The 17,432-nt window shown below is 45.0% G+C and overlaps 1 protein-coding gene across 1 annotated transcript in view; it reads right to left on the bottom strand.

Annotated features, from left to right (window-relative positions):
* BIN3 (bridging integrator 3) overlaps positions 1-17,432 on the bottom strand; it is a 109,475-nt gene that overhangs the window by 49,058 nt on the left and 42,985 nt on the right. The window contains exons 3-4 of the mRNA XM_056860628.1: positions 10,215-10,255; positions 9,160-9,221 (exon numbers count right to left, since the gene is read on the bottom strand). Of these exons, the coding sequence (XP_056716606.1) occupies positions 9,160-9,221; positions 10,215-10,255 (103 nt within the window). The remainder of the gene's footprint in view (positions 1-9,159; positions 9,222-10,214; positions 10,256-17,432) is intronic.

Raw genomic sequence — 17,432 nt, 5'->3', positions numbered from 1 at the left:
TACTTCATGATACTCAAAGTGCGTCACAAGCATTCCCTCAGTCACAACAACCTTGTATGGTAGGTGAAATTTACCTCCATATGGTATGTGTTTGCGGGGGTGTCCCTAAGGCTGAGAGAAAAAAATATGCCTAGGGTCATCTAGTGAGATCATGGCAGAGGCAAGATTTGAACTCGCTCATTCTCTTAGCCAATATGCTACACACAAGTCAATTTTCACATAAATCCTTACCATTACCTGGAAGGTAGGTTTTTAGTACAGCCATTTGAAAAGTGGGAAATTAAAGCTTCTACATAACTTGCCATGGGCTACCCAGAGAGGTGAGCGATTGGAACCCAAATCTCACCACCCTATCAAAACTGGCTTAGATGGTGGGTTAAGTGCGTCAATCTATCTTTTCAGGAATACATTTATTCTCCCGTGCTTACAACAATAAGCCAGGATCTAAAGAGCTGACAGTACCTGGTGCCTTAAATGTTAATAGGAAACCTTCCAAGAGCATTAATGGATGGTTTGGAGGAAGTGCTATTAATGCATTTGTGTAAACACCGAGATAATCGCTCATATGTAATCAAGTCCATACTATTTAAATGCACATTTCATAATGCTGAAGAAGTCAGACTCTTTTTAAAAACAGGCACGGGGTGGCTAGACACTCAGAGTCTGCTTTTTCCCCCAACAGACTGTTAAACACTGCTAAGTCTCAACACACCTCCCTCACAGTGGAAATCAGAACCTATTAAGGCTTTCCAATAGTTTTACAAAAATTATCCTGTGGCAGCAGTGACAAGATAATGCAGGTAGAGCCAAGGTGTCTGCTTAAACTGCAATCCTATGCACACTTATCAGAAAGAAAGCCCCCGTGAACACAGATAGACTGGCTTCCAAGAAAAGAGGCACAGATCTGCAAGCACTACGCTGCACCTTTTAAGCGCTTCTAGCTATGGGGGAAGTATCAGATTGAAAGGACATGAGAGAGATAAAATTTCTGGAAATTTTAAAATTGGAGGGGGGTCAAAATGTTGGGAATTTTTTCAATATATGCAATACTTATTTTTCTATCAAACCTAAACTGATCTGATTGATTTAACAAACAGTCATTTATAACTTGGCATATAGTCAGTCATTTATTAATACGGCACATAGCCAGTCATACACAAAATAATAGAATCGTCAACAGTTGACTAAAATCCTATCGCTATTAAAAGCAGAAATTCCAAATATAAAAATATAAAATACATAATACATATATTTCTTACAAGAAAAATAGCAGGCACACCCAATATTTGAGAGAGAGATGCAAACTGCTGAAACCTATGCTACCTTAGCATATGTGTCTTAATTTTTGCCATCTGAGAGGTAGGAACAAAACTGAAGGTAGGAAAATTCTGCAGTAAACAAAAAGGGTCTTATTTGGACAGGGACACCTTCATTGCCACAATATGGAGGATTACCAGCATATTTTGATAGCAAGTTAAACTTTACAACATTATAAACACCAAATTCTTTAATAACATATTATAATTATAGGCATTATAGCATATAAATCGTCACCAGATTGATTCACATTTAAGCCATAAACGTATTCTTTAAAATATATTGTACATGTCTACAGTACACACAGGAATTATCCTTATCTAATGCTGTAGATGGCCTAAATAAAATTTTTCATATTGTATATTTCGAGTAAAACCTTGCCTTAGGAAGCATCACACTCATTCCAAAAGAGAAAATAGTTCGCAGGAGTGTTTTTTTCAGTGATCACCAATATTTTCTGATTTTTCCATTTGGGAAATTGAAAAAGTCCGGGGATGGGGGTCCTGGCTTTTTTCCAGGCTTCGCATTTCTAGAGAAGAAAAGGTCTACCTAGAGAACCAAAGCTGGGAAAATAAGCAACAAAGTGGTCTACCTGAACTTGGATTCAAATACCAGTGGCTATGCTCTCTGATGATGTCGCATTCAGCTAATTTAAGCCACTTCCACAAGAAATGTTTTGTCCCCCTCCATTAAAATCACACAGGTAAATATCATGCATGTTAAATAACCTTTTTTTTGCACTCAAGAAACCTAGTGGTTTCTACTGAAACCTATGCTACCAGGCCCTATTCCCTACGCTCTGAGAAATCCTATCCCTCAGGGGGAAGCCATCAGTTGTCACATTATCCAGTTTTTACCAGGTTCTCCTTGAGACAAAGATGGCAACTCATGACAGCTCACACAAATTATAAGATAAAGTCTCTTCTCAAGAAGAGAACAGTTTGTGTCTTTCATTCTGAATTTACCTACCACATTTCTAGGAAGTACTGCTTAAATTTAAAATGGTTGCTTTCTGCGTCGCACGCAGCATCAACCATATCCATCAGTGAAAACTTTATGAAAAACCTCTAGAGTCTCTAAAGACATCAATAAGGAAACCAAAAAGTATCATTTCCCTACTGGATACACTATTCACAAAACCTAGAAAACGTTGAGAAACTAATTTTCAGCAAATCAACATTAGCTCGTATAATCACTGTTATTTAAGAGAACATAAAACTAGAATATTTTGTGGACTAAGGAAAAGGTGCACAGAGGCATAACCTGCATAAAGAACACTGAATTGGATCCCTCTTTCTTTACAGCAGTGCCTAATGGGGTAGAGCAGTGGTTCCCAAAGTGGGCAGTACCACCCCCTGGGGGGCGGTGGAATTACTTAGGGGGGCACTAAGAGGCAGGGGGTAGCAGGGGGCGCTAGAGGTGGGCCCCTTTAACTGTGTTGTTGGAAAGTGTAGGGGCCCTGGGGTTGAGTTTGTGGAACCAAGGGGGCGGTGGCCCGAAAAGTTTGGGAACCACTCTCGGTGAGTACCAAGGCTTCCTTCTCCCCCGAGGCAAGGGCATCTTATGATTGGGACTTTCAAGAGCTCCCCTTTTGGGTGGGTTAATTATCTTCCAGCACATGCTAGAGAACTCGGCATCCAAAGGCCGCCTGAGCAGAGGACCAGGTGTTGATTCTGTAGTGTTTAACGAAAGTGTTAATGGTAGACCAGGTGGCTGCACAGCAAATTTCATCGACTGGTGCTTGTCGGTTGAACGCTGCCGAGGTTGCCGAGCTACGCAATGAGTGAGCTGTGATGCCGTCTGGTGGTGTGACCTTTGCAGCTTTGTAGGCTTCCACGATGCGATGGCGCAGAGTGTAACTAATGGCAGCAGCTGACATTCTTAGACTCTTGTTTGGATTAGAGATGTTCACAAACATTGAGTCTGATTTCCTGATGTCTGCCATTCTATCGATGAAAATGCGGATGGCTCTTCAGAGATCCAGGGAATGCCATGTCCTTTCAGCTTGGCATGATGGCTTTGGACAGAAGGAAGGCAGAGATATTTCTTGGTCTCTGTGAAAGGTGGAGTTTACCTTTGGTGAAAAGGCTGGATCCAGTCTTAGGACTATCTTGTCCTTGTGGAAGGTACATAGGCCCTTAAGTACTGATAGAGCCCGGAGTTCCGAGACGCGGCGAGCTGATGTGATTGCCATTAAAAACAGGACCTTCATCCGAAGAAACTGCAGTGGCACCGTTCTCAAGGGCTCGAAGGGGGCTGAGGTAAGAGCCTTCAGAACGAGACTGAGTTTCCACGTTGGGAAATGGTGAATCGTTGGTGGTCTTATTTGTGATACTCCTTTCAAAAAGGCAGATATGTCCCTATGTTGAGAGGTAGGGATGCCTTCTAGGGATGGGATGACCGTGGATATGGCCACAATCTGCCTTCTAAGAGTTGAGGCCGATAATTTCAGATGCACACCCTCTTGTAGAAACTCTAATATTTTGCTGATTCCTGGGTTGAGGGGATCGACCTTTTTTCTGTGTCCCCATCTTACGAAGGCTTTCCAGGATGCCGTGTAGATGCGTCTGGTTGACCGTTTGCGTACTTCCGGGATGGTGCTCACGACTTCTTCGGAATAACCGCATGCTAGGAGTCTTCTCCGCTCAAGACCCATACGGTCAGACAGTACCACTGAGGCTTTGGATGGACCAAAGAACCCTGCTGAAGCATGTTCGGTGTGGCCGGTATTCTCCATGGATCCTGTATGGAGACTCTGCATAGCGTTGTGAACCAAGGCCTGTGTGGCCAAAATGGTGCTATTAACAGGACCCTGGCTTTCTCTTGTTGGATCTTGCACAGAACTCTGGGAAGGATTGGAATCGGTGTGAAGGCGAATAACAGCTCCCGAGGCCAGGGGTGTAGTAAGACATCCGCTCCCTCGGCTCTTGGATGGTAATACCTGGAAAAGAACCGAGGGGTCTTGTGGTTGGTAGCAGATGCGAAGAGGTCTATCGTTGGTTGACCGAATTTGTCCGTGATGGTCTGGAAGGTCAGCTGGTTCAAGGACCATTCGCCCTCTTCTACGGTCTGGTGACTTAGCCAGTCCGCTTGGGTGTTTAGAACACCCCTTATGTGTTCTGCTTTTAATGACTCTATGTTGACCTGAGCTCATTGGAAAATTAGGGAGGCTTCCTGATGGAGGACCGATGACCTGGTCCCTCCCTGCTTGTTGATGTACGCCTTTGTGGTCATGTTGTCGGATCGCACAAGGACGTGATGGTGTTGCAGGTCCTTGGAGAACGCCAGTAGTGCTAGCCTCACCGCTCGAAGTTCCAGGAGGTTGATGTGAAGCTCCTTTTCCTGAGCGGACCAGCGACCTTGTGTTACTTTTGAGTTGAAGGTGGCTCCCCATCCTTCTAGACTTGCATCTGTGAAGACCTGTAGCAGGTCTTCGTGGATGTACTTTTGACCTTTGGCCAGGATAGTTGGACTGGTCCACCAGCGCAGGCTGTGCTTCACCATGTGTGTTACCTGGATCAGTCTGTGCCTTTTGTGAGTGATGTCCCCCTGGAATGGTCGAAGGAACCACTGTAGCGGACACAGATAGAATCTTGCCCATGGAACAATGGCTATACATGAAACCATATGGCCCATAAGCTTCGCTAATGACATTAGCCTTGATCTTGTGTTCCAAATTGCGGCTGTAGCTAGTCTGATTATTTTGTGGATTCTTGACTGGGGTAGGGAAAGAATGTTTTCCACTGAATTTATCTGGACCCCCAGATGCATGACCTTCTGGGATGGATCCAGGGAGCTCTTCTCCAGGTTGAGGAGGTAGCCGTGTTCCTGCAGCGCTTGGGCTACCCTTGCGGTGTCTGTTAGGGATTGTTGATGTGAATTGGCGCAGATCAGAATATCGTCCAGGTACGGGTGTACCTGGATCGATTCCTGACTGAGGGCCGCTATGATGGTGATCAGGACCTTGGAGAAGACCCGGGGCACTGAAGAAAGGCCAAAAGGGAGCACCCGGAACTGATAGTGTTCCTGTGCATAGGTGAAGCGTAGGAACCTTCTGTGTATGGGGTGAATGGCGATATGCAGGTAGGCCTCCTTGAGGTCCACCGCCATCATGAAGGTTCCAGGGAGGAGGGATTCTACAATGGATCGCATGGTTTCCATCCGGAAATGTTTCTTTTGAATTCTTTGGTTCATGTACTTCAGATCCAGAATTGCCCCCCAGTCCCCGTTTCTTTTGGGGACTGTAAAGAAGATGCAGTAAACTCCCTGGAACCTTTCCTGGACTGGGACTGTCTCTATAGCTGCCATCTGCTGTAGATATAGTATGGCCTGAAGGGTGCAATGATGTTTCTTTCTTTTTAATGGTAAAGGGGAAAGGAGGAAGCAGTCCGGTGGTGGGGTAGTAAATTCCAGAAGGTAGCCTCTGGAAATAATTTGTGAGACCCAGTTGTCCGGGGATGACTCTTCCCACCTGCTTGCGAATGCCTGCAACCTTCCCCCTAGGATAGGTCGAGGAGGAATGTGGGGAGGACTCCTGCATCACCCAGGGGAAGGGAGGGGATTCTCAATTGAAATGCTTGAAAAGCCTGCCACTGCCATTGCAGTGCCAGGTTAACAAGATCATTAGTCTCCTCACTGGTGTAAATACGACCGTCACCCCTATTGTTCGGTGGGTGGGGGGGTTGCCACCTCCCGCCGGGAATTCTCCTACCAGGAACTCTGAAGAATTCAAAGGCTGCATGGTGGGCGCAGGCTGAATCGGGGCCACCTTTCTGGAGGACATCGGGTAGTCGGTTTTGGAGGGACCGGCTCTTGATTTGTTGCATCGCCTCTTTCTCCTGTGAGGCGGCAGTGGTGCGGCTTTCGGAGCTGTCTTTCGCGCCTTTTTTCTAGGCGCGGGCTCTTCCTCCCCCGCCTTCTGTGCCGCCGCGCTTTCCACCCTCTCTAATGGTCCGTCAGTGCAGCCATTAGAGGGGCCCTGGGCGGAATGGACCAGTCCACCGGATTGGTAGTCTTCCACAGAGAGGAGGTCATCCTCTCTTCCCGTCGCTGCGTCGGCCATCTTGGCTTTACAAGCCGATGCCGCAGCCTAACACACGGGATTAGGAAGGGAAGGGGGGGACAATTCAACAACGGGGAACAGACTCACGGGAGACCAACAGAGACGAAAAAGGAACACACTCGGAAGACAGGGTATCAGTAGTCTAAGTAATTCCAATTAAAGGTATAGCCGGAGCTAAACATAGTCACTGCTCTCCAGTACAAGGCAGGACAAAAACTGAGGATTGTGGACGGTCTTCCCGTCAAGGAGACAGGAAGTTTTGTTTGGTCCTGCCTCCTGGAAAGAGTGGGAAAACACCCAATCATAAGATGCCCTTGCCTCAGAGGAGAAGCATTAGCACAACGGACATCGTCTCCACATGGAGGCCTGGTGCGCCCTTTATTTCTTCAGTTCACATGCTGCTTTCATAGCAAAGCTCCTGAAGTTTCCCTCTAGGGCAAGTGCAAGCTACTGAAGCATGTGTCGTTGCATGTGTCATTGCAGTCAGTGCACTCAGGACCTATTTAGTATGCAGGACCAGTGCTGCTAGACAACAGAAGCTGGACATTTAGACCCACGGATGAGCACCAGTGAACAAATGAAGCTGCCTTAAACTGAATCAGACCCTTGGTCAATCAAAGTCAGTATTGTCTACTCAGACCGACAGCGGCTCTCCAAGGCCTCAGGCAGAGGTCTTTCACATCACCTACTCACCTAGCCCTTTAACTGGAGATGCTGAGGATTGAACCTGGGACCTTCTGCATGCCAAGCAGATGCTCTACCACTGAGCCACAGCCCCTCCCCATGCAGGTGGAGTAAACAATCCACTATCCATCACCGGGAGGTAATGGAAGGCATAGGAGACCGAAGGAAACAAACAAACCCAGAACACTGCTAACACCCTGCCCAGGCCTCTGCTGAATCTGGGAAATGCACATGTAAGCCAGCTCTCTGTAGCTACACTGAGCCAGGATTCTCCAGAGGACTTGAATGTGGTCGAGGTTTGGGTTTGTCACAGTTTCTACTCACTAGGAGGGACAGGCAAAACAAAGGGGGGGGGAAACATTCTATCTTCACTCCATAATACATGATGACATGCCTCTAAATACAGAATCGTCTCTTGATATCTGGACAGGGCTTGAGCTAATTTGTGATGATGCCATGAAGCTGAAGGAGGCGGGGAGGAGAGTCTTCCCACAGCTCCTTTGGGGCTTCAAGTGCTCCATATAAAACCGCCCACTGAAAGGGAGGGGAAAGGAATCCTCTACAAGGAAAATCTTTCTAGAAGAATCTTAACAAGGGCCTGGTGAGAAGATTTTTTTAAAAGCCTTGCGAATTGTTTTTCTGAGACCTGGAACGTTTGTTCTTTGTTCAAGCCTTACACAAGTAGAAACACCAAATTCTTACATACTGGACAATTACAACTCCTATTAACTTTGGGTGCATACAGCCCATGTATGGTAAGGATTACAATTAACCTGGCCTGCCCCACTCTTACAAACGACCCTACCAGATCTTTTCAGACTGGACATCACAACTGAACAAGGGAACATGCAGAGTTCGGCACATGATGGAGCTACGACTGCCTAGATTGGGTCTGCAATGCATGCTTTGAGATGCACACATGCACAGTCTCTACCAGAACATCATATCCAACATTAAAGCTATCAGGCAGAACAAGCAAAATTCTGATTCCCACCACCAAATGGCAGGAACCATATACTTGAAGCCACATCTGCATATGCAGCTGAGCTACTTCACTCTTAGCAACATTGGTCAGAGACAAGAGGGAAAGTTCAAAACCTGTGCCACGCAAATCTGACTTCTGTGCTCAGAAAATGATTTAAACTATTCACGATTCACTCACATTGGAGATTAATTGCAAGATTACTTTTCTTTAAATGAACAATTTAAACATTTTTATCCTGCCTTTCAGATCACTAGCAGCCCCCAGGAAATGCCACACAATTCAAGAACCGAAAGCTCTGCTATCCACATTTAGATGAAGGAGACAGGAGAGTACAGATAAAGACATTAAGCCAGATACAAAAGCTGACACTTGGTTTGCCCAGAAAAGGGGGGCTTTGGAAGCTTCCAGTTCCACACTTCATACAATCTAATTTTTCTGCACAAGGGTTACCTTTTTCCAGTGCTTGGGAGTGGGCAGAGAAATATGGATGGAGGTGAGGTTCCAAAAGAACGAGGGGCCACATATTTTGATCCGACAACTATCAGCCATGGCATAATATATACAACCCTCCAAGGCATTTTGAAAGACAATCCAGCCACACTCTGTTAAGTGGTTATTACTAAATTTCCTCTTCCCCGAGCCTCTACCCTCAGATTGTTTAGTCTTTCCCATTTTTGTTTAAACCCCATATTGTGTGATACAGTGGAATGGGGTTCCTACCACAAAAGCTAGTAATGCAACATGATGGAACCAATGTGCTAAAGAACACACCTGCACGCCAGATGTCCAACTCTGGTGGGTTTTTTTTTAGCAAACAGCTGTATCAGTTTAAGAGGAAGCAACTTATTCACTGCTTCCTACGCTTATCCCTGTATCATGGCCAAACCGAGCTAAGCCAAGCATTAACCAAGATTCCCACTGTAGTTTTTCCTTACAGACCAATGAAAAGGATTTGCTATCCATTTACACTCATTCATTAGGTTACTAAGTAAAGCTACCTCTTCTAAGAGTCCTCTCAACAGGACAGGGACCGTGGATAAATTTGTATCTCCACATTGCAAGAGATCCTCCATAGCTTTTGTTTCCCTCTAAGCTTATCAATGTTACCTACCTAGATCTGCATCTGTACTTTTCTTCATGTCCTTCTGAAGCTTCTTAGTCTGATCTTCCAGCCTGAAACAGCAAATTAAGATTTGCATGAATGTTAAAAAAAAAAGAACCCATTTGTGATAAGGATATTCTTGCTGTAGGGGCATTCTGGAGATGTAAGAGAAGGAGGAAAAGCAGATGACAGTAGTGGGGTAGCAGCCAAATGTTTGTCTGCGACATGGGAGAGCTGAAAGGAAGCAGTGAGGGCAGCTGGAGGGGCAGAGATGTGGGGGTTCAGGCTTACAAACAGCCACTTGGCTGGTTACCTATAGTAAATAAGAATTTCCTCTGGGCATCCAGACGCAAAAACGTTTGGTACACTGTATCTTTCTGGCTATCAGTGAGCTCCAGGTGAACAACAAAGATATGTATAATGCTAGTTCTTGTAGGTTATCCGGGCTGTGTGACCGTGGTCTTGGTATTTTCTTTCCTGATATTTTGCCAGCAGCTGTGGCAGGCATCTTCAGAGGAGTAACACTGAAGGACAGTATCTCTCAGTGTCAAGTGTGTAGGAAGAGTAATATATAGTCAGAAAGGGGGGGATTTGAGCTGAATCATTGTCCTGCAAAAAGTATCAAAGGTAATGTGCTAGTCATTGTCCTGAAAGTATCAAGATACTTGTCATCAGGCAGAGGTTTAAATACAAGGAAGTCCTGGCCCCTTCCCATGTTTCAAAATCTCTTCACTTGTGTGCAAGATTTAATGGGTTACACCAGTTTAAAGCCCTGCATCTACTCATGTTGTAGAGGTGGTGAGCAGCTAATGGTTCCCCAGCAGTGGGTATATGCAGATCCTTGCATATACGTACACATGAGCATGTACAACAAATGGGAATATAGGTCATTCTTACACAGCTATGCCTTTTGTGAAGGAATTCGTGAATTTCAGCAGGCAGTGAGTTTCAGCAGGCAGTGCCAGAGCAACATGGGGGAGAGGGGCAAGACGGAAGACAGATATAGGGAAGGGAACAAAAGAACAAGGGTCATCTTCCACAATAAACTAATTAAGAACACTTACTGTTGAAGCTTTCCATACTCCCGTTCAAAATCTCTCTCGACCTGAGAAAAGGAAGATATCTCAAATCAGCTTTGGAGAGTACCTTGAAAAAACCAGAAAGACTCCAGCCAATGTAAATGGCATTTGTCTTTCAAATGCAAAGCCCCAAACAGGTGAGTTTTCAAGTAGTGACAGACAACACACCAACTTCCAAACAGGCTCTCGAATGAATGAAAAAGCCACTTGCTAAGGATTTCCCAGCCCCAGAATGTGTAGAAAATGCATCACCCACAGTTGGTATGAAAATAATATTCTGTCCCTATAGCAAAGGCTGGATTTATGAAATAAACAAACCCCTCTAATAAATAGTTATATGACTCTCCCATAAAATCTAAATTCATTTTGCATTCTCCTGAATACCACATTCAGAACTGCATAGTGTGGTGAGCAATTAAACATACAGTCCTTCCACACACCACCTCCCAATTGTTTTATTCCATTTACTTAGTTGTAGCCCAGAAGCATCCTTACAAAATCAACGGGAAACTTGATGTTTACTTTTAAAAGTTCAAAAACAAAATTATATCACTACCAGATATAGATACTAGAAGAGAACAGAGAGGACAATACTGGAGGCCCACCTCTGAGCATCTCTTGCCTTGAAAACCCTATGAGCTCACCATGAGTTGGCCGCAACTTGACGGCGCTTTTCACCACCACCTTAGTTTAACAGGCCTTTAATTTTTTCACATATATTTCTTCCTGAATAAGAGTGCTCACTTGATGTCTTACTTGCAAGCTATTTCTTAAACAGAAAACAATGTATAACAAGTGGCTTATGGACACTTTGGGCTTATTCTCCTAGCCAGCAAAGAACACTGACTTGTAAGAGGCCATTCATCTGGGACACCAAAGTGGCAAAGTGTGGAGCACGCTCTTTCTCCCTCGTTGTCATATTAAAGAGCTACTAGCCCCATACCAGAATAGGGAGAACTGGTTGTATAACCAGCACAATACTGTCCCCGTGTTTAACATCATGCTTGAACACAAACACACAGAAACCAATGCTGCCAGCGATTGTGTCTGGTTGCCTGCAGGAATCTGTGTCTTCCTTCAGCTTTAAGGACTATAGAATGAAGACCAGAAGTTGTACGCAAACTCTGGGGCAGTGGTAGCATAGCAATTCACATGGCCACATCCCCATCCTTGGTTCAAGGGAAGTAGCAGCAGGGAATAGGCTGGTTTCTTGCTGTAAGGGGAAACTACCCATAGGGATTTAATCACTGCTGCAATTTTTAATACACTTACTGAAGTCTTATTCCACCCTTCTTCCAAAAGAAAAAAAGAGAGTGGAAGTTTAAAACACAGTGTGGTAGGTTGAGATGAGAGATCTGACTAGATTTGACCAAAGAAGAAGAAGAGTTGGTTTTTATTTGCCGATTTTCTTTACCTTTTAAGGTAAATCAAACCGGCTTACAATCTCCTTCCCTTCCTCTCCCCACAACAGACACCTTGTAAGGTAGGTGAGCTGAAAAAGCTCTTAAGAGAACTGTGACTAGCCCAAGGTCACCTAGCTGGCTTCATGTGTAAGAGTGAGGAAACCAACCCAGTTCACCAGGTTATTGTTCGCCGCTCATGTGGGGGAATGGGGAATCAAACCCAGTTCTCTAGATTAGAGTCCACCGGTCCAAACCACCGCTCTTAACCACTAAACCGCATTGGCTCTCCCAAAGGCACTCTGGGAGTTCCCATGGATGTGCATATATTTGGAACCTGGTATCAAGCCTCCAAACCCAACACTGATCATCAGTTTTCCCTTCCCTTAAACCCTGATGTGATGGAGACAGTGACAGTAGCTATGGCGACTGCCCATCTGATGTTATTAGGCAGAGGAGAACAAAGCAACTACATTAGCGAAGCACTGCGATCTCACACTGCAGCCCTATGGTGACTGCCTGTTTTGACTCCTTTGTAGCCTTCTAGTTTATGGACAGAAGGCAGAGAAGCCACCACTGTGCAGTGCAATGGCAGCTGTCCATCTCGCAGAAGGGGATGGCAACTGGCGGGGAGAAGGGAGGCTCCACCTTGGTATATGATGTATTTCCAATCAAAAGGCAGTACTGGAACAATCAGGGCGAGGGGAGAGCTGTCCATCACTGGACGTGTTCAAGCAGAGGCCGGACAGCCATCTGGTCAGGGATGTTCTAGCTTTGGACGTCCTCAATTGACCAGGGGGGTTGGCTAGCTGGGGCGCAAGGCCTGTTGCCACCCTAATCTGAAGGACCAGTTAATGAAAATAGCTTATTTCAAGCAAATGAGAACTAGAAGGTTCAACTCCTTAATGAACTGTTTTGCTTTATGACAGTTACTACAACCACAACCAAGACAACTAATACGCCCGCAAGTAATCAGCCATATAAACTCACACCAGTTTTAAAAAATCAATTTAACGGCCATGACTTCCCCCAAAGAATTATGGGGAATGCAGTTTGGTGAAGGTGCTGAGAATTCTCTGACAGCAATCCCTAACCCCGCCTCAAAGAACCACAGTTCCCAGGGTATCCCGGGGAAAGGTACCGACTACAGCAAACCAGTTTAAGCCTGTAATATAGCTACACCCCAAGAGTCTAGAGTACAATAACTGCTGTGTCAGCATGTTATTGGAACAAAATTATTTCAGCAAGAAGCTGTATATAAAAGAAATAAAGGAAAGCCATTATGTTGGCCCTGCTTGCAAAAAAAAAAAAAAAAAAAGCCACGCTGGGGCAAGCGAAACAATCACTTAGGATCACAGCAGTCCTTTTTGCCTTAGTTTTCCGTTTGTAACATGCAGGGGAGAGCACCTTCCCACCCCACAACTCCCTTTGTAAACCCTGCATTGTAAGTACTAAACTGGGGAACAAAGCGAGCCACTTTAATTTTGGAGATTCATAGTTGCTCATTACGGCGGAGCAATTTCCAACCATTTCATATGAACTGTGAAAAAATGCTTTACATCTAGGAGCCTTAAGAGAAAGCAGCCAAAAGTTACACTGGAAAGTGTAATCTAAAAAGAAAAATCTAAAAAGTCATTTGAACTTTCTATTAGGAAATATCTAGTATTTGCTCTTTTTTCCTTTTTGGGGGGAGGGGAATGACAACTTTCCTTTCACCCGTTTCTCTCTCTCTCCCCATATCCATGTTTTAGGGCATTTCAAATGTGCCTAACTGGTTCCAGCATCTGCCACCCATACCCCCCAAAGATAATGACTGCGGAACATCATCTTTCCTGTATCATTTCCTAGGAGACTCCTTAAGCACTGCTGCTTGACTCCATGTCACCGCCAGCAAAGGCTTCCAACTCTAAAGACATAATCCAAAATGAAGGCCGCTACACAACCTTTTTGCAGGTTCATCCCCCAGGACTGTATAAGGAAAACAAAGTTTCAGCATTTTACAAGCAAGGCAGTGCCATCTAGCCTGACACCCTCTTGAACTTGGCACGCTTACCAACTTCAAACCCAGGGACCTGATTAGCAACCCAGGTTAATGTTGGATCTGCATCTGTAAATCAGACAAAGGAAGGTGGGTTTTCACTCCGGGGAGAGGACCGCAGAATACAAGATTCCACAGCTGGCTCCTAATCTAGGGAGAGCTGGAGTTGCATCCACACTAAGCCCAGGAAGCCGTACAACCTTCTCTTGGCTCCACGATCATTTCCTGCCACCCACTGGGAACGGCCGGCCGGCATGAGCTGAAGCTTTTGGCAGGTGCAACAGATGATAATTGTATTTCTAAAGCACTTTCCTACCAACTTTCTAACGTAGCTGACACACCCTTAAGGGAACACAGTGGGACGTCAGCAAAAGGAATGGCTTCTCAGGTAAGCAAAACACATTGTAAGTACCCACTGAGAAGTATATGGATGTCTTTATCACATCATCATGAGATACACTCAATCCTGCCATTCAGCATGTGTATCAAGGAAAAAACAGGAAAATAGTACATATCCTATAAGAAGAAGAAGAGTTGGTGTTTATATGCTGACTTTCTCTACCATTTAAGGCAGAATCAAACAGGCTTACAATCACCTTCCCTTCCCCTCCCCACAACAGACACATTGTGAGGTAGGTGGGGCTGAGAGAGTATGACTAGCCCACGGTCACCCAGCTGGCTTCATGTGTAGGAGTGGGGAAACCAACCCGGTTCACCAGATTAGCATCCGCCGCTCATGTGGAGGAGTGGGGAATCAAACCTGGTTCTCCAGATCAAACTCCACCGCTTCAAACCACTGCTCTTAACCACTACACCACGCTGGACTGAACCGGAATATTAAAATTGTGGGGGACGGGACCCAACACTCAGAAACAATACTATAGGCACACACAAAACAAAATACTCAGAAGCAAAAGGTGACACCTAAAGAAACTTAAATGCTTCAAAATCAAATCGCCGCTTAGTTTTTAATTAACTCTACAACAAGACAAGGCCATTTCCAAGGAAAGGCTTGGTTTTATGACAACCTCCGTGGACATCATCTTCATCTGCAAAACAGAATTGGTCCAGTGGTGTCTCAATCTGGTGGTTATTTTGACCATGTTGGCTTGCAAGCCTGTGGGGCTTGTACCTGTCTCGTGTCCATTGAGATGAAAACTGCCATCGTGCGTATCTAAGTTGAACAGCTATCTACGAGCAACAAAGTGTGCTCGCTGCCAAGAATGGTCCTCCTAGGACAGGGCTGGATCAGTGTGTGGGATGTGTGCACTGCCGCTGCCTGTGGTGTCGCAAGCTCGCCAAAATACACAGCAGCTGATGCCTTCAGGTCAGGTAACAAAGCGCAAAAAAAAAGTAAAGCCACCCTACATTTCTATGGCTGTTCCGGTGGTTAAAAATAGCTGTTGAATTGCCACTTCTATTTATACGTCCATGTGAGAACTGTCCCGGTTGCCTTACAAGTCAAGTCAAGTTTATTGTATAAGGCCGTTACAATCTAAAACAGTATAACAATATAACAACAGGTTAAAGGTTGCCTTACAAGGCAACATGGCATAGACTGCCAACGGGGCACCTAACTCCAGGTTATTGCCACCATTTTATTCACATAGAATCATCGAATCATAGAGTTGGAAGGGATCACCAGGGTCATCTAGTCCAACCCCCTGCACAATGCAGGACATTCACAACTACCTTCCCCCCACACCTAGTGACCAGAAGATGGCCAAGATGCCCTCCCTCTCATCATCTGCCTAAGGTCACAGAATCAGTATTGCTGACAGATGGCCATCTAACCTCTTCTTAAAAACCTCCAGGGAAGGAGCACTTACCACCTCCTGAGGAAGCCTGTTCCACTGAGGAACCGCTCTAACTTTTAGAAAATTCTTCCTAATATCTAGACGGAAACTCTTTTGACTTAATTTCAACCCGTTGGTTCTGGTCCGACCTTCTTGGGCAACAGAAAACAACTCGGCACCATCCTCAGTATGACAGCTCCTCAAGTACTTGAACATGGTTATCATATCCCCTCTCAGTCTTCTCCTCTTCAGGCTAAACACGTATTAAAGGGACTGGTTACCACAAACAGGACTAATACCCGGGACTAACGTGACGTCCATGCAACGGTTTCTGTTTTAACAGGGGCAACTTTCCAAACTTCCAAATATTCGACCTAACTTAAATCATTTTCCTCCCCTTCTCTCTCTTGCATGCACCTGCATCACCTTCACTTTGATACTATAAGGGGGAAAAAACAATTATTATTATTTAGCATTTACATGTCTTCTACTGCAAGCAGAATCCTATCCTACCTCTCCCCCTACTTTTTTGGAACAGGATTATGTGGGGGACGCGGTCTGCTCCATCAGCCTTCAGTATCTGATAGGCTCTGAATGAGCGCCATTTTGTTCTATGTTGTGTTTGATATATTTATTAACTTACTGGTATTTTTAGAATTTTAATGTAGATGTATTTTTTATGGTTTTATTATATGTATATTATTAAATTCTGTTGTTACCCACACTGAGCCCGGCCTTGGCCGGGGACTGAGGGCAGGATAGAAATTGAACAAACAAACAAATGGAGATGTTAACACAAGACCAAAACTTGGACAGAATGATGGAAGTCCTGCTGCTGCTGCTAATATTTACCATTTGTTAAGCATTTATATAGTTAGCAAGGCAGTGAAATGGGAAAGGGAATTTCTCCCCACACCCAGTAAATTCAATTAGTGATGCTTCATTAGCAGAACAAAGTGGTGTTCTGCACTAAGAAGTTTCAGGGACAGCGCTGTCGGGCTTGGTTTCTCTTGGATGACGGTGCAGTGAAGACTTGGGGTGTTTTTATAATATGTGCTTTTATTTACAAATTTATTTACAAATGTTCAAGCAGAGCACAGCGGAGGCAAATGTGCTCCTCGTATAAACAGACACCATCACATTTCCAGAGAGCAGTTGTGGCAATAAACTTGCATCTCCAGAAACCCCCCCCCCCCATTTAAATCTGCACCCAGAAACTCCCAGGCTCTCTGCCCCTTCTAACTGCATTTTTTTTTCTCAAACACAATCTGTCAGCACTGATCACTTCAGGAGAGCTGTCCATCCAGGGAGCCATCCACAGTGATAAAGAAGCAGTAATGTTTTTTTGTTAGGACTCTCCCAATTCATCGACAGGGCAAACTCCTAACAATATAGAACTGTTGCCATAGAACGTGATGCTATTCATTTTTCCTTCCTGGCTAAACATGATCTACCATAGAGAACCTGCCCTCTACAGTATGAATTCATTTATCGCATTAGGCCCATGGAGGATATATACAAACATATTGCTACAGACCAAAACCAAACATACCGTTACAGACCACAACACACACTAAAGTAATACTTAACCAAAAACAGTTAACAAAACAGTCAATGTTTTACACATGATTCTTTGACAAGCCTAGATCACAGAAGAACAATTTATATGGAACACATCTATAGAATCAATCTATACAAGTGGGGGACAAGCAAGGACTTACGCAGGGGGATCTCATTTCCCCCTCCCCCGCTATTTACTCTTTCCCTTCCCTAGCAGCCTCCATAGCCTCTCCCCCTTTCCTGCTTCCTTTTCTCCTTCCCACTCACAAGCCAACCTACCTTTATCTGCCCTGCTTCTTCAGCTTTCCCTCCTTCCTTATCTCCAGCAGCCTCCTCTGAGGAAAAGTCTGGCCCAACTGTGTAGCGGTCGCCAGCGCAAGGCCAGGCCCAGCTGCACACTGGCCACTGC

The sequence above is a fragment of the Euleptes europaea genome, chromosome 14 (genome assembly GCF_029931775.1).
Source record: "Euleptes europaea isolate rEulEur1 chromosome 14, rEulEur1.hap1, whole genome shotgun sequence".
Classification (NCBI taxonomy): Eukaryota; Metazoa; Chordata; class Lepidosauria; order Squamata; family Sphaerodactylidae; genus Euleptes; species Euleptes europaea.
This window is presented reverse-complemented; position numbering and strand designations above follow the sequence as displayed.